Source organism: Narcine bancroftii, chromosome 3 (assembly GCF_036971445.1).
Source record: "Narcine bancroftii isolate sNarBan1 chromosome 3, sNarBan1.hap1, whole genome shotgun sequence".
NCBI lineage: Eukaryota > Metazoa > Chordata > Chondrichthyes > Torpediniformes > Narcinidae > Narcine > Narcine bancroftii.
In genome coordinates, this window is record NC_091471.1 from 133,906,527 (window position 1) to 133,931,484 (window position 24,958).

Sequence of the window (24,958 nt, forward strand, 5' to 3'; positions counted from 1 at the left end):
GATTAACCTCCTTGGTATGAAGTATGGAATCTCCAAGCCCCTCTATCTGTACCTCAGGACCTCTCCAACCTGTGGGGTTCCTAGGGACAAATGTTTTCTGCACGTATCCACCAGCACCATTCAACACTGGATGTTTCCCTTAGCCCATTGAGCAGTCACTGGGATAAATGGCCTCAGGTTGCCTGGGTGGGAGGGGACCACTGATCAGATCCACTAAGGTCCCTGGCCTCCATCCTATAGGGCTGGATGAGAGTTTTTCCATGCTATGGGCTCAGGGGCTGGGGGTGCATAGGGTTGGATGGGCTTCTTCTGCCCCTTGCTGCAGCGCTCCTGTCACAGGGTGAAGAGGGAATTTGTGGGGAGGCCCTGTATTTTAGGTTAGTCTACCCACACGTTTGCGAGGGTGGACAGCAGTTCTTTCCTAACAGAGCAGATAGGGAGATCACTCCACTTCTATTCAGTATCCTGGGCTCCGGGGTCCCTACCCTTAGTGGCTTGGTTATCCCCATACGTGGTCTTGATCTGCCTGACCTGAACTCTAGCCCTTTCAGGAGGGCGATTGCCTCCCGGACAGTTTTACCTGGCACTGTACTTATCATGATGAGAACCACCCCCTTGAGGTCAGGGAGAGCGACAGCGACCAGGTGGCTGGGCAGTGCTGAGGTAATGATGGATTCCTCTGGGAGATTCCCTGGCAGGGGTACCTGCATACAGAGTGGTGATGAGGTCCCATTTCCCCCATTTCCTGTGTGTCTTCCATGATGGTATTCAACTGGGGGTGGCAGGAAAGGTTCCATTCCAGCTGGGAAGGGAACTTGACCCACACATCTCCTGTGACCCTCTCCCAAAGGGAGGTGGATTCACCATTACCATCCAGGGGAGTTCGCAGGGAGTTGTTGACCTTGTGTTGGGTGGACAGACTCCCCAAGGTGCTAGCCTCCACAGTGGAAAGGTGCACGTGGGGTGCTCCCTCATCCCACAGCCACAGCAGCCAGACGGCCAGCTTCTCACCCAACCACTGGCAATAGCGGTCAGCGAGCAACAAGCTCTTTTGTGGTAAATTCCCGCTCAATGACATCCCAGCAGGGTGGCTTCTGCTCCCCTGAGGGGCTGACTTGTCCGTTGTCGAGGGGCTGCTTCCTGCAGGACAGGGAGTGGGTGACCATAGATCGAGGTTGTAGGTTCTGTGGGCCCCTTATGGGAGGGATCATGGTTTGGGGGAGCTTCTCTTCAGGTTGGAGTGGGACTTTCGGTTTCCCTCCTTCCCTTGCCCACATAATGGGCTCTTCGCCCTGTATTACTAGCACCCTAACTTTAACTGGGTCTACTGATCATCCCTGATCTGCTTTGCCTGGATCAGCTTGCAGGAGGCTTGTGCATACTTTGCCTCCATACAGTCTGCCTGGGCAGTGGCACTCATGGGCATACCACACGGTTCTGCACTCAGCAAGTAAGGTCTCAATTTGCTTGGCATCCTGGGCATTCGCTGTAGACCTGTTACAATGATAGGTAAATTGGAATGTATCCATGATACTGCTCAGACAGGAACTGATATACTTCATTGTCATCCTTTCAAAACACTTCTTCATTGTTGATATAAGTGCTACTGGTTGATAGTCATTAAGGCAAGTTACTGCACTCTTGGGCACCGGTATGATTGACATCTGTTTGAAACAGCTGGGTGCCACGCCATGCTGGTGTGAGATAACCTTGAGTACATTGGGAAGTTGATCTGCAGATATTTAGTACTCAACCAGGTACTCCATGTGGGCCAGATGCTTTCCTCAGATTTGCTCTCCTGAAGGCAGCATGCATGTCATCAGGGAATGTGGGGGTGCAAGAGACTGGTTCTTTGCTGTTACTGTCATCAAATCGGACAAAGAAGGAGTTGAGTACCTGTGGGAGAGAAGCTTTACCATCTGTTATTTTACCAGATGTGGTTTTGTAACAGTTTATGGCGTTCAGGCCCTGCCACAGCTGTCTGGTGTGTCTTGTTTCCATTTTCATTTGGAATCTCCACTTCACCCAGGAGTTAGCATTCTGCTGGTCATACCTGCTCCTAATCTACTGATCTGGTTCTCCGGACTTAAATACCTGTTTTCTAGCTCTCAGCAGGTTCCAAATTTCATTGTTCATCCAGGACTTCTGGTTAGGATAAATTCTGAATGATTTGGTGCGGTCACACTCATCCACACCGTCAGTGTACTCGTTCCGATTATCCAGTGTATTCTGCACAAATCCTTGATTTTACAAGAACTTAAATACTGTAGTTACAATTCATTCTGAAAATGAGAAATAATAAGCACAAGATTCCAGTCCAAAAATCAGGCTAAATGTTTTCAAGATTAAAATTAATTAAAGATGGTTGTTTCTCATGTAATAAAGCCATTTAAAGATAATCTTCAGGATGCATCTCTGAGTGTAAAAGCAATATTTTCACAATCTAAATATATAGCTTATGTACTGTATATTTTGGCCTATAAGACGATCGTTGACGCACCCAAAAAACACACCAAAAACAGAGGTCGTCTTATAGGCCAGATTCGAAACATGACCTTAAAATTCTATTCAAAGTGCCACCCGATTGATTCCATAACCCACTCAGACCTCACCCTAGAACAATTTTTTAAGATACCGGTATATTAGAAAGAAATTTTTATTGTAACAAAAAAACATCTAAAATCTTTCAAAATCACTATCACTATATCATCTGAGGCAAAGAACTTGGCATCCAGAACCTCACTGTCTGCACTGTCATCACACAGGACCCAGTCTGAATCTAATAAGTTGGCTTCCACTTCATCGTTGGTGCTCCATAATAAAGCATCCTCCATACCATCCATTGCACTAGAGATACTGCACTTTTCGAAAGATTTTCTTAGTCTTTACTTTCACTTTATTCCATGCTTGATCACAAAAGCATATAGCACATCAGTGATCCCGCATGCATGGCCTCGCCTTTTCATGGGGGTTTCATCTGTTGTCACTAATATTTGACAAAGGAAACTGATGTTTCTGCCACTGATGTCGAATAAACTGCGAAAGCTGATAACTTTATGATTGAGATCTTTTGGTTGTTTCTGAGCAATTTTTGTTTTTTGTCGTATTACCAGATTTTTCCTGTTCATGAAATGGCTGTTCCAAGCCGACTGTACCTTTAAAATCTCTACTGTGCTCTGGGTTTGACCTTGCCCACTTCAGTGCATATTCCTCTGACTTTATTTCTTGTGACTATGTAGAGATTTTCCCTCTGTTCAGTTCCCATTCTGCAATGTGATTTTCCAACTCTGGCCAACAAATGATTTTTGGTATTTTTCTCCACTCCCTTACCATCTTCTCATCTATGTCAAGTGTCCTTGCAACAGTACAGTGAGATTCCTTGGCCACTTCAATGACTTTTAACTTGAAACTTACTTCATACCTCCATTATGCTGGAAGCTCCATGCTAGCACCCACCTTCTGGCCATGCCCAACTCAGTCAACACATGTATTTTTGAGGTGTCGTCTTATACCTGATATATGATTAAAAACATGAAGTTCAGGCTGAAATTGGGGACCTGTCTAAGATGAAGGTTGTCTTATATGCCGAAATAGATGGTATGTCTGTGATCTGGCCTTTTAAGCTCTTGTGTTGATTGAATAACCTTTTTTTTAAAAGGTACATCTTCTGGATTTGGAAGCCCACTTGGAAGAAGCCGACACAGCAGTAGTCAGTCTGACCTTTCTTACTCCAGCACCACGGCATCAGGATTGAGCTTTACTGCTTGTATGTCAGATTTCTCTCTCTACGTTTTTCATCCATATGGAACTGGAAAGCAGAAAACAACAGTTACAGGCCTGACTCCTGGATCAAGTGCATCTGGTAAAAAAGGACCCAATATAATTTATTTTATACCTCTGTGATATTTGTCATGCTTCTTCAAAATTGTGCATGGAATTAGAATATTTTTATGCATTTATCTGGTTTCCATTTTAATGAATATTAGTCATTCTTCTACCCATTTCGGTTGTTTAAAAACAATTGGAAAGATATAGTTTGTATAAAAAATTAATTATATATAATTGTGCATACATAAGCTTGGTTTTCATTCTAAATGTTTTGCCAACATTTGTATTTTTTTTACATATAACAGCAGTGTGGTATCCAGAGGAGTATTATGGGAACTGATTTGTTTTTTTTGTATTAGTTTGTAGTATATAATAGATGTGGGTTCAAATATGTATCAACTTAGTCCAATGATTTAGAACTGCTGGAATTCCTACCTATTGTGCTTCACCTGGTGATTTTCAGATCATAGCCAAATCATTCTGTCCGGGTTGAAATGAAAATCAATCAAGAGTCAGTCAATCCATATGTGTTTGTATGTTTTCAGCAATGAACTTCCAGGCCATCATTACACTTCCTAAATATGGTGTGACAAGACATGAAAATAAATAGAAAATTACAATAACAAAAAATTTTGAAGAGAAGATAAATAAGTGTTTTCTTGTTTACTTTCATGCTGTAGGTGCTGTTGATGAAGAAGCAAGTTCTGTCACAGGACGTAAGGATTCTCTCAGTATTAACCTGGAATTCGTGAAAGTTAGCTTGTCCAGGATGAGGCGATCTGGAGGAGGATCATTGTTTGACAACCAAACACCAATTAAAATTAACAGCAAGATGGAAACCACTTTAATTAATATCTCTGGTACAAAAAAAGATTTGTTTCTCTAGCCATTTAGCATATTTAATGAGATCATTGGACTTGCATACTCTAAATCTACCATTTTCCCTTCAGCTGTCTGTGACATAGGATCAGCTTCCTTCAAGTATGACATGCGCAGACTTAGTGAAATTCTGGCCTTTCCAAGAGCCTGGTACAGAAGAAGCATTGCTCGACGCCTCTTCCTCGGTGACCAGACTATCAATTTACCAGGTGAGAGTATGCACAAATTGATGTTAGAGTCTGAGAGAAAGAAATCAAGCACTCACATAAGCTACTTCCATTTTATTTTCCTCACATTTCCATCAACTCCCTCCAGATTTTATCACATCCCTACACACTAAGGGTGTTTATGGAGGCCAATTAACTTCCCAACCCACATATCCATAGGATGTTGAAGGATACCTGAGCACCTACTGGAAAACCACAAGGTCACTGGAAGAATATGCAATGCCAGTCAGACAGCACCAGAAGTCAGGATTGAATGTTGGTTGTTGGAGCTGTGAGGCAGCACCTATTGAAGTTCCACTATTCTGCTGCTTTGACGTTGCACTACTGTCTCAAATAAATCCCCTGATGCAAGGTCTTGACCTGAAGCATCAACATACACTCTGCCTCCACAGATGTTCCTTGAGTTCTTCCAATGTATTTTGTTCCAAATTTTATAGTCTCTTTACCTAATGGCTCAAATTGATATTTATTGAATAACTGCAAGTCACAATAACTACTTTCATATTAATGGATCTTGAATGTTCATTTTTTTAAATCCTTAATTTGTCCTAAGAAGATGCTATTTTTCCTCAGTTAGCCCTTCCTGGTGTCTGATGAGACTCTTAATTGTTGCTGCTTCACAAATTAACAAAGAAATTGAAAGTGATATCTGATTAAAAGAAATGAGCCATTATCAAAAAACACTGAAAAATAAAAAGACCCAAGATTTTTTTAGTAAATTTGATCTTCAAAATATCCAACCACTGGAAGGTCATAAACATGAAATGCTGATCTATATAAATGAAATATTATGATCACTTGAAACTTTGCTTGTTTTGTGGCTTGCCAGGTTAGACCTTATCTTGAATAGAGCATTAAACGAGAACTTACCGGTTCGCAGTTTGATGATTATTATTTGAGTCATGAGAGTGGTTAAGATAATATGAGATCCCATCTAGCTAATCTTTGAATCTCGAAAAAGATGACCACTGGTATAACTCTGTCAAAAGATCATTTTATCGTGAGGCATACATGCAACACTAGAAACAAGCTTGACAATGTCCGAGGTGATTACGGGAGGGCATATTATCTCCCCACTCCCATGACTCAAATAATAATCATCAAACTTCAAACCGGTAAGTTCTTGTTTAATGCTCCCTTATTTTTCAAAATGAGATTTCAAAGCTCAGTGGTCTCTTTTTTGCTTGGTCTGAAATACCATAGATCAATAAAAGGCACAATTCAATCGGCAGCCTGCAAGATTGCTGCAGTGAAATTTTGCCCTCCAACCTCAGAGATTTATTGTAAAACCTGTTAAATGTTCTTTCATTTAACCATCCCACCTGATGGATGATATCCCAAATAGAGACTTCCACTCTACTAGCAGTAGATGTAGCTGCCGCTCTGGTTGAGTGAGCCCCAAACCAAGTGGTATCCCTTCAAGGTCCTCTTTAGCATCTGGCCATGGTCGGAGTGGATGCCTGCTGATGTGGTTTCCTGTAACATACAAACAAGAATCTCTCTTGCCCTCTGATATTGCGAGAACATTCAATATATTGTATCAGATACCGCACCACATATAATCTTTCATCTTCTTGATAAGCATACAATTTAAACTTTGTTTCCACACTTCCGGGTTTATTATGTTTCAGGCCACAAGCATGAGTAATTTCTGTGATAAATCACACAAGTCCAAAGTGTAAACTGGTGACAAATATCGCAACAAATCCAACACAACTTTAACACCCCAGATAGCATGATAACGTGGTGTAGGCAGACACAAGTGAAATACTCCCCTCATGAATCTTGAAATCGGGATGATTCCCAAAAGAGTGTTTGGTGTCTCGTAGAGTCAGGAAAGCTGCCAAAGCGCTCTTGGCCTTATTGAGAGCACCATAACTGGTTACCTGAACATAAAAACAAATCAGTGAGAAAATGCAAAACATATGAAACTGAAACATAATTAACATTTAAACTCTCATTAAAACAAAACAGTTGCCTTTTATTAATATAAGTGGTATATTGCTTCTGAGTTGACTTTCTCCAAGAAGCACAAATAATGTCCACTGTTTTCGGCAGCAATCCTTTTACGCCGAACTTTTCACGCCAGTTCTGCCACATAAGAACAGTTTCTTTTCTTCGGTATTCACTAAGGAGAAGGATATTGGGAGATGTGGGATAAAAAAAAGCAAATTGGGTAAATATGGGGAATATAGAGATTACAAAAGGTGTAGTTTTAAGGCTTTTGAAGAATATAAAGGTGGATAAGTCTCCGGGACCAGACGGGATCTTCCCCAGGACATTGAGAGAAGTGAAGGAGGAAATAGCAGAGGCTCTGGCGGTAATTTTCCAAATGTCATTAGATATGGGGATAGTGCTGGAGGATTGGCGCATTGCGCATGTGGTTCCGTTATTTAAAAAGGGTTCAAGGAGGAAGCCTGGCAACTATCGGCCTGTAAGTTTGACGTCTGTGGTAGGTAAATTAATGGAGAAAATTCTTAGAGATAGTACTTATAAACATCTGGATAGACAGGGTCTGATCAGGAGCACTCAACATGGATTTGTGGGAGGAAGGTCATGTTTGACCAATCTGATTGAATTTTTTGAAGAGGTGACTAGGAATGTGGATGAGGGTAGCGCAGTGGATGTTGTCTATATGGACTTCAGTAAGGCCTTCGATAAGGTACCACATGGAAGGTTAGTTAGGAAGGTGCAGTCTTTAGGTATAAATTTTAAGATAGTCAAATGGATTGAACATTGGCTGAAAGGGAGAGGCCAGAGAGTGGTAGTGGATAATTGTCTGTCAGGTTGGAGGCCGGTGACCAGTGGTGTGCCTCAAGGATCTGTATTGGGCCCATTGTTGTTCGTTATATACATTAATGATCTAGATGATGGGGTGGTGAATTGGATTAGTAAATATGCAGACGATACTAAGATAGGTGGAATAGTGGATAATGAAGAAGGTTTTCAAGGATTGCAGAGGGATTTGGGCTGCTTAGAAAAGTGGGCTGAAAAATGGCAGATGGAATTTAATGCTGATAAGTGTGAGGTGCTTCATTTTGGTAAGAAGAATCAGAATAGGACATATGTGGTAAATGGGAGAGCATTGAGGAATACAGAAGAGCAGAAAGATTTAGGAGTAACGGTACATCGTTCCCTGAAGGTAGAAACTCACGTGAATAGGGTGGTGAAGAAGGCTTTTAGTATGCTGGCCTTTATCAATCATTGCATGGAATATAGGAGTTGGGAGGTGATGTTGAGATTGTATAAGACGTTGGTGCGGCCTAATTTGGAGTTCTGTGTGCAGTTCTGGTCGCCTAATTATAGGAAGGATATAAACAGAGTGGAGAGAGTGCAGAGAAGGTTTACCAGAATGTTGCCTGGGTTTAAGCATCTGGAGTATGGGGAGAGATTGGACAGATTGGGTCTTTATTCTTTGGAACGTAGAAGGTTGAGAGGGGATTTGATAGAAGTATTTAAGATTATGAAAGGGATAGACAGAATGGATGTGGATAGACTATTTCCGTTAAGAGGAGGAAAGATTAAAACAAGAGGACATGAGTTAAGAATTAAGGGGCAGAGGTTTAGAGGTAACATGAGGGGGAACTTCTTTACTCAGAGAGTGGTAGCTGTGTGGAATCATCTTCCGGGAGAAATAGTGGCGGCGGAGTCAATTGTATTATTTAAGAAAAGGTTGGACAGGTATATGGATGAGAAGAAGATGGAGGGTTATGGGCATTGTGCAGGGAGGTGGAACTAGAAAGGGGTGTTTGGTTCGGTGCAGACTAGAAGGGCCTAATGGCCTGTTTCCGTGCTGTAATTGTTATGTTATAAGAGATTGAGATGAGTGAAAGGATGGGGAAAGAGATATACTGGTTGAACTAGCAATTCCTTGCTCTATGACAGATTGTTATATTTTATATTGTATAATAGATATGTTTTAAAGGAAATAAATTGTGGCAGGGTCCTCCAGGCTCATAACAGCTCCTTCTCAACAGTGAAGGCTGTTCTAGCAGCATCCAGTTCAGCATTAGGAACCAAGACTGGGAAGGCTAATTTGGCCCCCACCAAGAGTCCAGTGGCCTTGTCCTCCTCAACTTTTAGCTACTAATGAGAAGCAGGGGGGTGGGAAGCATAGAAATTCAGTTCTGCCCAATCAATTGTAAAGGTGTCTATGGCTTCTGTCTGGGGGGTCTGGCAACCAGGATACATACCTTGGTACTTGAACATTTAAACGAGATGCAAACAGATTGACCTCTGGCAACTTAAAACTTAAAACCCTGTACCATCAGATTAAAACTCTTTCCCCCAACATCCATTCCGTTCTATCATTGAATCTCCCTGATAGTTCAGACGCCCTGGCAAGTACACGGCTGTAATCTAGATATTTCTTTCGATACACCAACTCCACATCTATATTGCGAGCCAGTTACATGATAGCGACTTCAAACCTCCCATTTTATTCAGGTTTGCTACTGCTGAGGTGTTGTCTAACTTCATGTATACCCCTTTTCTCTGCACAGAAAGACTTTAGTGCCAAATGAGCTGGCAACATTTCTAGGAAGTTAATGCCAGATGCTGATGCCACTCTAATCTCTTGACTACTCCATCTGGCACCGGCAGAGGGAGTTAAGTCTGTGGTGCCCCATCCTTCACCACTAGCATCTGATCGGATTTCCACATCAAACTTTCTAATCTCTATCATAGCATAAGTCTGAGACACATTTGTTGTCCACCATACAAGTTCTGCTCTAGCCTCATGCGATAAGCTCATAGGTCTATCAAAATAACCCCTGGTAGCCTTTAAGGCTTGTACTTTGTCTCTTTACAGGAATCTATATTTTAGCAGACCGTACTGAACAGCTGGGAAACCAGCCACCAATTTCCCAATTACTTTGTTACTTTCCATTTAGAGGGACATGATTCTGCAGTCAAAGCACTACAAGCCTGTAGAATTTCCACCTTTTTTATCTTCTGGCAGGGTTATTCTCATAGATTCCATATTTAAGAGGAACTTGAGGAATTTAATTTCTCTGGATGGGCTGAAGACTGATTTTTCTGATAATAAATCCCAGCTCCTGCAGCAGTACCATAGTGGTGTTCACTGTTCTCTGGATTTCATCCATGGACCTGCCGTTCACGATGGTGTCATCCAAGTGACCCATCACCATACGTCCCTCTTTTCTGAACTAGACGAAAACCAGTTTCAGCAATTTGGTAAATATTCTGGCTGCCGAACTAAGTTCATTATGTAGTGCCTTATATTGCTACATTTCGCCCTTCGAAATAAGTTTCAGGTACTTTCTAGATAGTGAATGTGTAGGTACTGAATAATAAACATCTTGTAAATTGATGAATGCCATAAAATATGTAATAATGGCTTCAATCATGCCCAGTTTAAAATGTTGGTATAAGACATACTCATTTAGGTCAGATAAATTTAAGATCACTCTCGTTCCCCCACTTCTCTTTGGTCTCGTGAATATTTTGAAACGAACTCATTCTCTTCCCAGCACAAGTGTTCTATTATGTTTTTGCGTTCTAAAACCATAATCTCTTTATGTGTAGCTTTCATGATCTGGGGGCTGCATATAATTGTATAAGTCCTTTCTCCTAACCGGAGGGAATTTCTGTAGGTCAAACTCAATTTGATATCCAGACATAGTATGCCATACATTAGCATTAGCATACACCATTGGCGAAAGAACATTGTTAATCGACTGTCCACAATCTTATCATCCTAATTAGAAAATGCACTCAGCAGTCTATAGGTGGTGCTCATTTTATCAACGTGCTTGGCCGGCATGGCTGTGCAATCTAGCTTGACCTCTGCGAAGAGCTTTGAGCTGGAAAATTCTGTTGCTGCTGTCTCCACAGAGGGCTTTGCCCTAAAAAATGCCCGTGTGATGATGCCGCCTGAAAGGGATATCCTCTCTTAAAGTCCCCCGCTTACCTGAGATAGGGATGAAACATAGCAGTTTCCCTGAACTCTCGAACCTCTAACGACTCCAGCCGCTGCCTTCTGCTGCTCATTCAGGTCCTTCATCTGTTTACTCAGATCATCACCAAAGAGAAATTTAGTGACAGGATTAGCGGGCTTACATAAGTGAGCTTACTGACCATTTAGATCAGGCTTTATCAGCTCCTTCCGGAAGACATCAAGTTCATAATTGGCATGAGAGAGCAATCCCAGCACATCTTGTTGTGTCGCTGTTATAGCTAACAATAGTGTCTGGGCAAATGCAGTGATACCTTTAACCAGAGAGCCCAGTAATCTTTGCAGCTTCATGTCTTTGGCTCTCATGGGAACGTTCAAATTTTCCCATATTGCGGGGTTTACTTTTGGTACATCCAGCAGAGGGCAATTGGCTGGGAAGGGGTAATTTTTAATTGAGTCCTCTAGCACTTTCTCTTCAAAGACATTGGATACCAGATACGCTATTGACCCCACAATTTCTTCATCGAGGGGTTGCCCAGTGCCCTCAGTACTGCCAATTTTGCTGCAATTGATGGAACTTTTTTCTCATCCTGACCAATGGGAGAAGTGTATTAGGAGTTAGGGGACTCAATTTCCACCTATGGCCCCTCGAGCTCTCCCACGTCCCATTCATATTGAAAGTAAGATTCCACCCCATGCTCAGAAGGCGATTGTGGTTTACTCACGATTATTGATATCATGCCTTCCAACTTATCCAGTCTTCGCCTCATTGAACAAAGGCTTTGCACTCTGGCAGGTTTTTGTGATGGACCCTGATTGAGCAGGTGCCTGTGGATCAGAGGCACTTGCGTTGCCTTTTCTCAGGTTTTTTGTGCAGCTGGTGGTCATCCTTGCCTGTCAAGTGGGTGGATTAACTATGCCCGACAAGCAGGTCATAAAACAACCAGGACTTGTCTTACTAAATGAGGCACCTCCCCATCACTGCTGCTAGAACTGTGGAGACATAGCCTCATTGAGCTTGCCTCCTGCAGTGGCTTTTCTGTATCACTGCCAGACACATTGGACCCCAACTTCAGCAAAGCTAGGTCAGTGCAGCCAGACTTGGGCCCCACCATCCATGAGGGTAGGCCGTTGTCGCCTGATCCCACCTCCAGTGGAGGTGGATCGGCTTGCCCTGTCCCAACCCCCAACGGAGATATGTTGGCATTGCTGCTTCTCAATGGATTAACTGCTCCCCGACAGGCCTGCTGGTTCTTCGGTGCTTCAATCATGCTGTAAGAGCCCTGTGACCTCAAGCCCTTTTTGCTGTGCTCCTCCCCCACCTCAGGGCCCAGGAACCCCACTGGCTGCCCTGGATCGCTTTTTGCTCACCTCCTTCGAGGGAGAGTCTCCCAGGGGTTTGCGCTCATCCTCCATACATTGTACAGATTGTCTTAAAGACAATTTACTGACTTTTTTCAAACTTTTGATGGTGCTCAAAATGGCGCCCATGCTGCAAGTCAAACAGTTGAATTGGCTGCACATGCGCAGATCAAATTTGATAATAAAGAAATAAAGAATTCTTTTCAATTCCAAAATTTTCCCTCATCTGATTAAAAGACAAAAACTTACCCTCTTTAAACCAATCTCCCAAATTTTTCACACCTTTAAATCTCCAATGCAATAAACTTTGATTATGTATTGAAAAAGAAATGTTGATTATTATACAACAGTCAAAGCCAATAATTTACCCCTAGAGACTATCATTTTATTTTTCTTTATCCATAACTTCATTAAATGTTTTAGTATAGGCACATTATATTGTAGTAACAAATTTATATTCCACCTAAACAAAAATTGATGTATTTCAAATTCAGAAATACTTGCCATCTCAATTTTAGCCCAACTAGGAGGCCGTACCAAATCCATCAATGAACTAATAAATTTAAGTTGGGCTGCCTCATAATAATTTTGAAAATGTGGTAAACGTAGTCCCCCTAACTCATTTTTTTTTCTTCATTGTTGAAAAAATGTTCATGTTTAATTGCTGTATATGTCATATATTATTTGTTTTTTGAAGGAATAAATAAAATTCAAAAAAAAGAAAATGGAAAAGATCACAAAATAAATGAAAATGCCACAATTTGTTTGAACAATATCAAATTATTGTTATTGTGCACAGCAGTTCTCTGTAAGGCTATTACCAGTGTGTTAGCCAAACATTTTTAAGTATTGTGCATGTCTTAAAGTTAGGAGCAAGTTATCAAAGCCTCAAGATGTAAAATTTCTGAATCTCATCACACTTTGCATCAGCTCTAGTTAGGGTTGAGAAATTTTAATTTTGCTGAGTGCTTTGGAATGTATCTTATCAGAGCCCAAAATATTTAATGTATATATGATTCCCTTGTAGTCTGGAAAAAATGATTTTCTTGTAGTCATACACCATCAAAACAGACACTTCAGTCACCAAGCCCATTCTAACTCAGCATCAATTTACATTTGTATCATTTCATTCTCCCCACAAGTTAACACCAGATTTACCATTCAACTATGTACGTACATAATCTTTTATTCGAAATTCTGAAAACCGAAACCTCAAAAAAACAAACATTTTTTTCCATGGATGTCGACTGCACACCAAAACTTGCATTTGGCGTCAAACATGACCCGGCATGACTCACCCCCGTCCAGCACCGTGTATCAGTGCTTCTACCAGTTAGACGTGCCTCTGCTGCTCTTAGACTTTGAAGATTGTGAAAAATATCAAAAAGAGCTGCAGAATGGATTACAGAGAGAAGCAGCAAAGGCAGTGTCTATCATTATTGATAGTGCCATAAGTAGAGTTATTGTAGAAGCTTAATTGCAGTGTATCTGTGCGGGGACATTGAAGATAATGGTGTGGGAACGACCACCATATATGACTTAAAGAAGCAGAAAGGTAAGTGATGGCCAGAAACCAATGAAAAATAGGAAAATATTGCTAAGGGCAAAAATGCAGATCTTGACAATGAGCTGAATGAGTGGGTTCAACAATGAAGAAGTGAATGTATACCACTGACTGGTTTGAATGTCATGAAACAAGCTAGAAAATTCCTTGAAGAAATTAACCTTGAAAGAGCCCGAGGTCCCTGCTCCTGCCAGGGAGCCCCAGGTCCCCGCTCCTGCCAGGGAGCCCGAGGTCCCCGCTCCTGCCAGGGAGCCCGAGGTCCCCGCTCCTGCCAGGGAGACCCAGGTCCCCGCTCCTGCCTGGGAGCCCCAGGTCCCCGCTCCTGCCTGGGAGCCCCAGGTCCCCGCTCCTGCCTGGGAGCCCCAGGTCCCCGCTCCTGCCTGGGAGCCCCAGGTCCCCGCTCCTCCCTGGGAGCCCAAGGTGACTTCTTTGCGGATGGCTGCCAGTCCCTGACGCTTCCCAATTGCAGACAGATGCTGGTCCTCAACACCTCCCAATTGCCGCTGGCAGTCCCTGACTACAGTCCCCACTCCTGCCCGGACCTGAACCAGCACACCCCTCCCCCATCCCTGACCAGAGACCCTTCTAGAAGGTGTGTGTCTTTGTTTTGTGCAAATCTGAAATCAGCGCAATTACTTAAAATAGCTTTTGCTAGTTATCTGAAAAATTCCAAATTCTGAAAATTCCTAGAGTATTAGATAAAAGATTATGTACCTGTACTGGGCAGTTAGCAATTTGCCAATTAGCCCATCAACCCTTGCTTGAGGAAATTGGAGCACGCAGAACCCAATGCATGCATGTATAATATGTAAAATATACACAGACAAGAGATCAGGATTGAATCCTGTTTGCTTGAGTAGAGGCTGTACTATTGTGCACTATTAAAAAAAATACCAATATCATGGAAAAAGAGAAGCTATTGTGGTTAATTATGTTGCCTTTTTTCATGTTTGCCACAAACGTGATAAACCAAATGCCTTTATTTTGTACTGAGATCCCATGGATCTGAGATTTTATTTTCATCCCATGAATAAGTCTCTGGTCATTGTGTTACAGGTTTTTTTATATGAAAATTGATTTCTTGTAAAATTTTTAAATGTAATTTTTAATGTTTTGCAATTTTTTTGAAAACATTAAGCTTCTGGACCTGTAACGCCAGATTCTATTGAGAGCCAACATCTTTCTCCTGAATCAACACGTAAGGCTTACTGGCGTACATGGGAGCAATCAGCACAGCCTTCTAATTATTCGCATGTGTCTCAGACAACAAATGTTTTCAATGATCACACATCATCAAGCAGTACATCACCAGCTGGCCTTAATCACAGTGTGAAGTCCCCATCAGCGATCAAATCAAGGACTATCTCTGATTCATCTGCTCCAAGAAGAGGTAAAGAAACAGATGACTCGTGGTTAAATAAATTTTAGTTGCTGAGTGCCAATGTAATGTCATATTTTTTGTAAAGCATGTCTATACACTATTAATCTAAATATGAAATCAGGAGATTGCAATTTTAATCACTGATTGCTTCATTCGGTTTCTTGAAAAGGCACTTGAAGCTATATATTTCATATTTGACATCATCAGAGTTTAGCGTGATCCTATTTGATAATCATATGCTGGAGAAGAACCCCTGTTACTATTGGGCCCTGAAGCCCAGATACCACAGCTTACAAGCCAAATGTATCAGCTGATAAGAGAGCCTCTGATTGTGTCGGTACCATAGATTTGTTGACCTTTTTTCTGGGATGTAGGATGCATAATTGATGTCCTATTTGTTTGAGAAATAGTGGTGATCTGACTTCTTGAGTTGCTGTGGTTCATGTAAAGGTATTCTGATGAATATTTTAGGTAGAGAGCAATGAAGGACTAATGATATATTTCAAAATTAGGATGGTGTGTGACTTGAAATGGAACTTGGAGTTGGGTGATGGTGGACCAAACCACCTTAACCTCTTGCACATCTGATAGGTAGTAGAAGTTGTTGGTCAGGGAACTACTGTTAAAAAGGCCTTGACATTTTGGTACAAAGCATTTTTATGGTCTGGACATCTACCACACATTTTGTGTTGATAGTGGAGGGGAGAAATACTTAAGATGATAGCATGCCAAGTGAGCTGCTTCATTCCAGATAATATTGAGTTTTTCAAGTGCCATTGGATCAAATAGAAGCTGTACCATTTCTGTCCTGCCATGCCTAGCACAGTGGAAAGGCTTTGAGAAGTCAGGAGATGAATTATTCACCCTAGAATACCCCACCTATCTTGTCGATGGAACTTGTCATGTAGTCATATAAACTCTATGCACCTCACATAGCTGGTATTTTTGAAGCTGGACTCCTCCATACGCAGTCATAAATTTTACATTAAATTTATAATTTAGTCATTCAGCACGGTAACAGGCCATTTCAACCCATGAGTCTGTGCCATCCAATTTACCTACACCCTGGTTCATTTCGAATGGAGGGAGGAAACTGGACCCCCCAGGGAAAACCCACTCAGACACGGGGAAAACATACAAATTCCTTACAGACAGTGTGGGATTCGAACTACAGTCTCGATCACTGGCTTTGCAAAGGCGTTACGCTAACCACTACGCCAACTGTGCCGCCCCAGGTACTATCAGCAAGCTCAGTGGCATTTGGCTTATTGGTGTTCCCTGCAAATCACATTGATCAAGGCAACTAGCTCTTTATTACACCTTACTTTTCCATCCTCCACAGAACATGGAGAAGTCCCAGCTCCAAAATGTTTGTCAGTAATGAGCATACAGTGCATTTCTGACCATATAAAGTTGTCAATCACCTACATTTTCAGAGATAGGGACAACAAATGACCAAGTATGATTTAAAAAAACAAACAAACATAAGAATATTTTTAAAAATAGGAGCAGGAGTAGGCCATCTGTCCTGTAGAGCCTGCTCCATCGTTCAATAGAATCATGGCTGATCTGGCCATTTACTCAGCTCTACTTACCTGCCTTTTCTCCATAACCCTTAATTCCTCTAATTTATAGAAATCTAATGAGCTCTGTATTCAATAGGCAGCCTCCACTCGTTCCTTGGGCAGAGAATACCACAGATCACTACTCTTTAGGAAAACCAATTCCGCCTCATTTCATCCTAAATCTACACCCTTGAATCTTGAGGATTTGTCCCCTAGTTCTAGTCTCACCCACCATTGGATCTAACTTTCTTACCTCTATCATATCTATCCCTTTCATTATTCTGTATGTTTCCTTAAGATCCCTTCTCATTCTTCTGAATTCTATTGGGTACAATTCCACGTGACTCAATATTTGCTCATAAGTTATCCACCTCATCTCTGGAATCAACCTGCTGAACCTCCTCTGCACAGCCTCTAAACCCAGTCTCTTTTTCTCAAGTAAGTAAACTAGAACTGAATCCAGAACACCAGATATTACAGCAGAACCACTCTGCTGTTCAATGTGTTGGCAATGAAGGCCAACGTTCCATTTGCCTTCTTGATGAAGGTTCCTTTTTCTAAAGGTTCCTTTTTATTATTATGTAATAATACCTTAAAATTTAATATAAATGATATACCATATTTGACGGCATATAAGACCACTTTTTCCCCAAAAAAAATCCCCTGGGTCTTGTATGCAAAGTGGAAATTAGTGTGATAATGGTGAGTAATGCTGACAGTGATCATCGTTGCTGTCTGGCTCACTAGCATCACGGCCATCTGTCGCTGGGGGCTGGTGGGGGGCTTTTGGAGCAGGGCAGTGAGATCAACATGGGTACTGACAGCAGACCAGCAGGAGAGAGCAGAAGCAGCAGGGGTATCGACAAAAGGCTACTAGCAAATTTCATCCACATTTAATTTAACTCGCTCAACGAGACAAGAACGTCCATTGTCACCAGCCTTATTTGCTTTGGTCATTGAGCCACTGGCTCAAGCTATTAGACAGGACAATGTTATTCAGGGAATTAAAATTGGTAATGAGGAATACAAGATTAATTTGTTTGCGGATGATGTGTTAATTTATTTGACAAAGGGCTGCCGGGAGAGAGAGAGGTCAGCATATACTGTATGTATGGGTACATATTTCAATAACATTAAATGCTTACCCGTCAATACCCTAAAAAATTCTTAATATTCCCTGCTGAAATGTGGGGGGGTGTATGCTTGTGAGTCTTGTATGCCATAAAATACGGTACTTCAACTTTTGTCTGCCATAAGCCAAACAAAGAGTCACCATGAGCATTGCCCGATGCCCTAAGCAAACGAGAGCCACATAGACTTCTTTTCAATCCATTGGCAACCTGAACTCCAGATCTAAACCTCTAATATGATCAAGAAGCCTTCTGTGCTCAAGACCCTTTGGGTGCACTTCTTGCCCTCAGCATCTTCTCGAATTCTGGTTCCAAATGGCACAGGTAAAAGGACACTGTTGGCAGTTACATATAGACCTCTAAATAGTAGCAAGAATATAGAGAACAAATTACAACAGCAAATAGAAAAGGTTTGTCAGAAGGGCAATGTTATGGTAGTCGTGGGGGATTTTAACATGCAAGTCAATTCGGAAAACCAGGTTGGGACTAGATCTCAAGAGAGGATTTGTAGAAAGCCTACAAGATGGTCTCTTAGAACACCTTGTGGCCAGCCATGCAGGGCATTCTGGATTGGGTATTGTGTAATGAGCCAGAGTTGGAGAGAGATGAAGGTGAGGGAACCCTAAGGAGGCAGTGATCATTATATGATAGAATTCACTCTGCAATTTAAGAAGGAGAAACTCAAATCAGATGTGTCAGAATACCAGTAGAATCAAGGGCACAACTGAGGTATGAGAGAGGAACTGACCAAAATTAATTGGAGAGGCACACTAGCAAGGAGGACAGTGGGGCAGCAGTGGCTTGAGTTCCTTCAAGAAATAAGGAAACTACAGGACAGGTATATTACGAAAAAGAAGAAATACTTGAATGGAAAAACGACAACTGTGACTGAGAAGTCAAAGCCGAAGTAAAAGCAAAAGTAAGTGCATACAAGGTAACAAAAGTTAGTGGGAAGATAGAAGATGGGGAAGCTTTAAAATGCTACAGAAGATAACTAAGGACATTAAGAAGGAAAAGGTGAACATTGGAAGGAGGCAAGAAAATATTATCAAAACGATATTATAAGCTTTTTAAAGTATATTAACAGTAAAAAGGAGGAATAGGAATGACAGAAAAAAGACACTGGAGAAATTATAGTGGGAGACAAGGAGATAGCAGAGAACCTGAGTATATTTGCATCAATCATCACTGTGGAAGACATTAGCAGAATATTGTACTTTTAAGAGTGTCAGGGAAGAGGTGAGTGTAGTCACAATTACCAGAGAGAAGGTGCTTGGGAAGCCGAAAGGTCTAAGGGTAGATAAGTCTCCCAGACCAGATTGAATGTACTCTAATGATCTGAAAGCTGTAGCTATAGAGATTGTGGAAGTGCTAGTAATGATCTTCCAAGAATCAGTAGATTCTGGCATGGTTCCATGTTACCCACTATTTAAAAAGGGAGGGAGGCAGGATAAATTGTGGATCTGTTAGCCTAATATCAGTGGTTGGGAAGTTTTGAGAGTCAATCATTTAGATGAGGTTATGAAGTACTTGAAGGTGCATAACAAAATAGGCCAAAGTCAGCATGGTTTCATGTAGGGAAAATCTTGCCTGACAAACCTACTACAATTTTTTGAGGAAACCACCGCAGGCTAGACAAAGTACATGCAGTGAATGTTGTATATTCAAAAGCCCTTGACAAGGTGCCGCACATGAGTCTGCTTAACAAAATGAGAGCCTATGGAATTATAGGAAAGATACTAGCATGGGTAGAACATTGACTGATCGCCAGGAAACAGAGTTAGAGTAAAAGGATCCTGTTCTGGTTGGCTACCAGTTATCAGTTGTATTGTGCAGAGGTCCGTGTTGTGACCAGTTGTTTTTATGTTGTATGTTAAAGATTTGGATTGCAGAATTAACGGCTTTGTGGCTAAATTTGCAGATGATAGAAAGAAAGGTGAGGGGATTGGAAATGAGGAGGAAAGAGAGAGACTGCAAAGAAACATCGATAGATTAGAAGAATGGGCAAAGAAGTGGGAAATGAAATACAATGTTGGAAAGTGTGCAGTCATGCACTTTGGGAGAAGGAATAAAAATTGGATAGGGAGAAATTTCAAAATTTGGAGGTGCAAAAGAGCTTGGGAGTCCTTGTGCAAAACGTTAACCAGCCATGGGTCAAGAAGGTGAATGCAATGTTGCCATTCATGTTGCAAGAAATAAGATGCAAGAGCAGGGATGTGATATTGAGGCTTTATAAACCACTGGTAAGGCCTCACTTTGAGTACAGGGTGCAGTTTTGGTCTTACTTAAGTCAGGATGTTCTGGCACTGGAGGCTTCAGAGAAGATTTACAAGAATGATTTCTGAAATGAAGGGATTACCACGAGGAACATTTGATGGCACTTGGACTGTACACATTGGAGTTCAGAAAAATGACGGAACCTGATAGAAACATTTTGAATGTTGACGGGTCTCAACAGAGGAGATGTGACAAAGTTGTTTCCCATGGTAGACAAGAGGGCACAACTTCAGGATTGACAGGTACTCATTTAAACCAAAGATGAAGAGGAATTTCTTTAGCCAGAGAGTGGTGTACCTCTGGAATTTGCAGCTGTTGAGGCCAAGTCATTGTGTGTATTTAAGGCAAGATTGATAGGTATCTGAATAGTCATGGTATCAAAGGATATGGGGAGACGAAGGAAGAGTGGGGCTGAGAGAGAATAATTAAGCTCATGACAGAATGGCAAAACAGACTCGACTGGCCAACTGTCCTACTTTTGCTCCTATGTTATATTGTGTGATTCCCATGAGCCAGTCTGCAGCAGCTAGCTTGTGTGGGTTCTTCAACTGCAAATCACCAGCTTTCCACAGCCTATGTGAGCCGTGTTGCACCAGCAAACCAACCTTTTGCGATTCATGTACGAACACTACCGTCCTTCTGCACAGCAACATTGATCTTTTTGTCCTTCAAAAGTGGAGGACAACATTGTACTCCATCTGTCAGGCACTTAATCTATTATCTCTCTATAGGCGCTCTGCATCCTCTACACAAGTTGCTTTTCCTGTCAATTTAGTGTCATATGCAAACTTTAATATACTACCGTACATGGTTTCCTCTTCCAAATCATTAAACATGTAACAATAACATTGGGAATGGCTAGTCTTGCTTTAATTTTATAATGGCTTACAACAGAGCATAAATTGATAATTAATCCATTTGTTTTCATGGAATCGACTTCATGGCCTTTCATCCTGCTGGTTGAAAGTTATTCAGATATTCATTCTTCTGTGTTGGCAGATTCTATTACCAAAATCTCTACTTCAGCATTCAATAAGAATGGAAAAATGGCAAACCAGCAAGCAGCACCCTGGGAGACATTAGTTGTTTTTGCAATCAATCTGAAGCAGTTAAATGTACAAATGAATATGAGTAACGTGATGGGAAATACTACGTAAGTGATGCTCTGTTAATATATAGAATGCTATGAATGCAGTTTTTTTTCTAGAGAATATCAATGACTTTAATATTTGTACTTTTCATTCTTGGAATATGTTAAAACAGGGAATGTAGGTGGAGAAGCAACAAAAAGTTTAAACATTACTGACTGCTCTTTATTTAATTGCAGTGATTGCAATTTCAAACAGAAGTTTCTTCTGATTTTGTTTTCTGGCAAGTTTGATGTTTACTACTGCTATATTGTTGAGCCACAATGTTTTGCTGGCACAAAATGGATTCAGATGAGAAGGATTTTTAGATCTTTTACATCTAAAATCTCAAACTGCAAACTTCCATTACTGTACAGTTATTAAATGATTCCATCACTTGTGTCCCGCTTGCTAAAAACTTCCTTGACGACAAAATTAAACATGAAGGCACTGTTGATGTTGTGGTTAGTGCAATGTATTGCAGCTCCAGTGACTCAAGTTTGAATCCAGTGCTGTTTGTAAGGAGTTTGAGCATTTTCCCCATGTCCACTTGGGTTCCTCCAGGTACTCTGCTTTCCTCCCTCCCTCTAAAAACATATTAGTTTTAGGGTAGTTTTAGGGAAGAGCAAAGAATTCTGGATTGGAGAAAAGCAAATTTCGAAGGAATGAGAATGGCTTTGGGGAGTATTGAATGGGACATGATTTTTTCAGGAAAGGATGTAAATGAAAAATGGAGAATATTCAAAGAAGAAATTTTGAGAGTACAGAGTAGATATGTCCCAGTGAGGATTAAAGGAAAGGCTGGAAGTCATAGGGAGCCTTGGTTTTTGAGGAATATTAGAAATTTGGTTAGGAGAAGGAGGGAGGTGTACAAGAGGTATAAACAGCAGGGTGATGAGAAATTGAAAGAGGACTACAAGGAGTGTAGAAAAAATCTTAAGAAAGAAATTAGAAAGGCCAAAAAGAGGCACGAAGAGGCTTTGGCAGGCAGAGTAAGAAAAAATCCAAAGGGTTTCAATAGGTACATTAAAAGTAAAAGATTAGTGAGGGATAAAATTGGATCCCTTGTAGATAGGGAGGGTAGGCTATGTGAAAAGTCAGAGGAGATGTGGGAAATTTTAAATGATTTCTTTTCCTCGGTATTCACTAGGGAAAAAAAAATATTGTACCAGTTGAAGTAAAGAAAATAGTGGGGAGGTCATGAAACATATAAGAATAACTGAGGAGGTAGTGATGGCAGTGTTAAAAAAGATAAAAGTGGACAAATCTCCGGGTCCGGACAATGTATTCCCAAGGACACTCAGGGAGACTAGTGTAAAGATAGTGGGGCCATTAACAGAGATATTTAGGATGTCACTGGTCAAGGGGGTAGTGCCAGAGGATTGGAGGGTGGCTCATGTTGTTCCGCTGTTTAAGGGTCCAAATGTAAGCCAGGAAATTATAGACCTGTGAGTCTGATGTCTGTGGTGGGTAAGTTGATGGAAAGTGTTCTGAGGGATGGCATTTACAAATATTTGGAAGAACAGGGATTGATAGGAAGTAGTCAGCATGATTTTGTCAGGGGTAGATCAGGCTTAACAAACCTTATAGAGTTTTTCAAGCGGGTTACAAAAGGCTGTGGATGTTGTCTATTTAGACTTTAGTAAAGCTTTTGACAAAGTTCCCCACAGGAGGTTAGGAAAAAAGGTGGAGGCATTAGGTATAAATAAGGAGGTAGTGAAATGGATTCAGCAATGGTTGGATGGGAGGTGTCAGAGAGTACTGGTAGAAACTTTTTTGTCAAATTGGAGGCCGGTGACTAGTGGAGTTCCTCAGGGATCGGTCCTGGGTCCACTATTGTTTGTTATATATATTAACGATCTGGAAGAAGGGGTGGTAAATTGGATAAGTAAGTTTGCAGATGATACAAAGATTGGTGGTATTGTGGACAGTGAGGAAGATTACCGTAGCTTATAAGGAGATATAAGAAAGCTAGAGGAGCGGGCTGAGAAATGGCTGATGGAATTTAATACAGATAACTGTGAAGTGTTGCATTTTGGAAAGGCAAATCTAAATAGGTCATATACATTGAATGGTAGACAATTGAGGAGTGCAGAGACTCAAAGGGATTTAGGAGTTAAGGTAAATAAGTACCCTAAAAGTTGATACTCAGGTAGATAGAGTGGTGAAGAAGGCATTAGGAATGTTGGCCTTCATAAATCAGAGTATTGAATTCAAGAGTTGGGATGTTATGATGAAATTGTACAAAGCATTGGTGAGGCCAAGTTTGGAATACTGTGTGCAGTTTTGGTCACCGAATTAAAGGAAGGATATAAACAAAATAGAGAGAGTGCAGAGAAGGAGAATATTGACAGGATGTCAGGGTTTGAGTTACAGAGAAAGGTTGAGCAGCCTGGGGCTTTTTACTCTGGAGCGTAGAAGATTGAGGGGGCATTTGATGGAGGTGTTCAAGATTTTGAAAGGAACAGAGTCAACGTGGATAGGATTTATCAATTAAGAGTGGGCGATATTCAAACCAGAGGCCATGGTTTGAGATTGCAGGGGGAAAATTATAAGAGGAACATGAGGGGAAATTTCTTCACGCAAAGGGTGGTTGGGATGTGGAATAAGCTTCCGGCAGAGGTGGTTGAAGCAAGGACGTTATTTACATTTAAGGAAAGACTGGATAATTGCATGGAGGGGAGAGGATTGGAGGGGTATGGACCAGGTGCTGGTCAGTGGGACAAGGAGGGTGGGGATTTGTTCCGACATGGACTAGTAGAGCCAAACTGGCCTGTTCTGTGCTGAATATGGTTATATGGTTATAGTTAAATGGTGTATTTGAGCAGCATGGGTTCATGGACTGGAAGGGCCTGTTATCATGCTGTATCTAAATTAATTTCTTTTTTTTAAAACTCGATGTCCTTCACTGTTTAAGCCATTATCATTCTGCTTTTCAAAAACAAAATATGACAAATACTGAAAATCTAGAAAAAAGAATATCCCTAGTAAATTGGTAAGCAACTATAGAAAGATAGAAAGTTCACTCTGACAACTTTTCATTACAGCTGATAAATGATCATTGGATAGTTTTGCCATTTCTATCTCCAATAATTTGCATGATCTGCAGTGTAATTCCATGTTCTGTGTCATTTTGTATCATTACTCTTGCATATTCAGAATTAGTCTCTTCCTAAATACTTGCCTGCTCAGTTTTTAACGATACTCCTTAAAATCCATTAACTGTGCAACTTGCTGATTAAAACCATCAAGTGCTGTGCTAAAATATCAGATCATATCATCTTAGTTCATTGGAAGATAAAGTACATTGCCTCCATACCAATTTTAAAAGCAAGCTCAGGTGATAGCAGGCTGGTGCTCTGAGCAATGTTATTGGATCCCATTTTCAAAGATTTCTTCTGTGGGATTTCAGACCCTCTTCTGCCCACTTGCATCATTTAGATTTTGTGATCACTGGGGAACATCATAATGCAGAATAAAAATAACTGTATGGAAGGCTATCTCACCTGTAAAATCCATAACAACATTATACAAGATTAATTCAAATACCTAGCCCCCACTCCTTTCCCTCTAGACCCACATTTTACTTTCAGGTTAGATCCTATTTCCTTTTGAATGTGATAAATGAATTTACTTCCATTACATTCCTGGTAGTGCATTCCAGAACCTAACAACTCATTGCCTTTAACAAGAATTTTTCT

The 24,958-nt window shown here is 41.1% G+C and overlaps 1 protein-coding gene across 6 annotated transcripts in view; it reads left to right on the forward strand.

The window, feature by feature from the left end:
• kiaa1109 (KIAA1109 ortholog) overlaps nucleotides 1–24,958 on the forward strand; it is a 479,529-nt gene that overhangs the window by 415,530 nt on the left and 39,041 nt on the right. For all 6 annotated transcript variants that reach the window (XM_069925175.1, XM_069925178.1, XM_069925177.1 and 3 more), the window contains 5 exons: nucleotides 3,659–3,862; nucleotides 4,509–4,688; nucleotides 4,779–4,916; nucleotides 14,916–15,167; nucleotides 21,130–21,283. In XM_069925175.1, coding sequence (XP_069781276.1) covers nucleotides 3,659–3,862; nucleotides 4,509–4,688; nucleotides 4,779–4,916; nucleotides 14,916–15,167; nucleotides 21,130–21,283 — 928 coding nt within the window. The remainder of the gene's footprint in view (nucleotides 1–3,658; nucleotides 3,863–4,508; nucleotides 4,689–4,778; nucleotides 4,917–14,915; nucleotides 15,168–21,129; nucleotides 21,284–24,958) is intronic.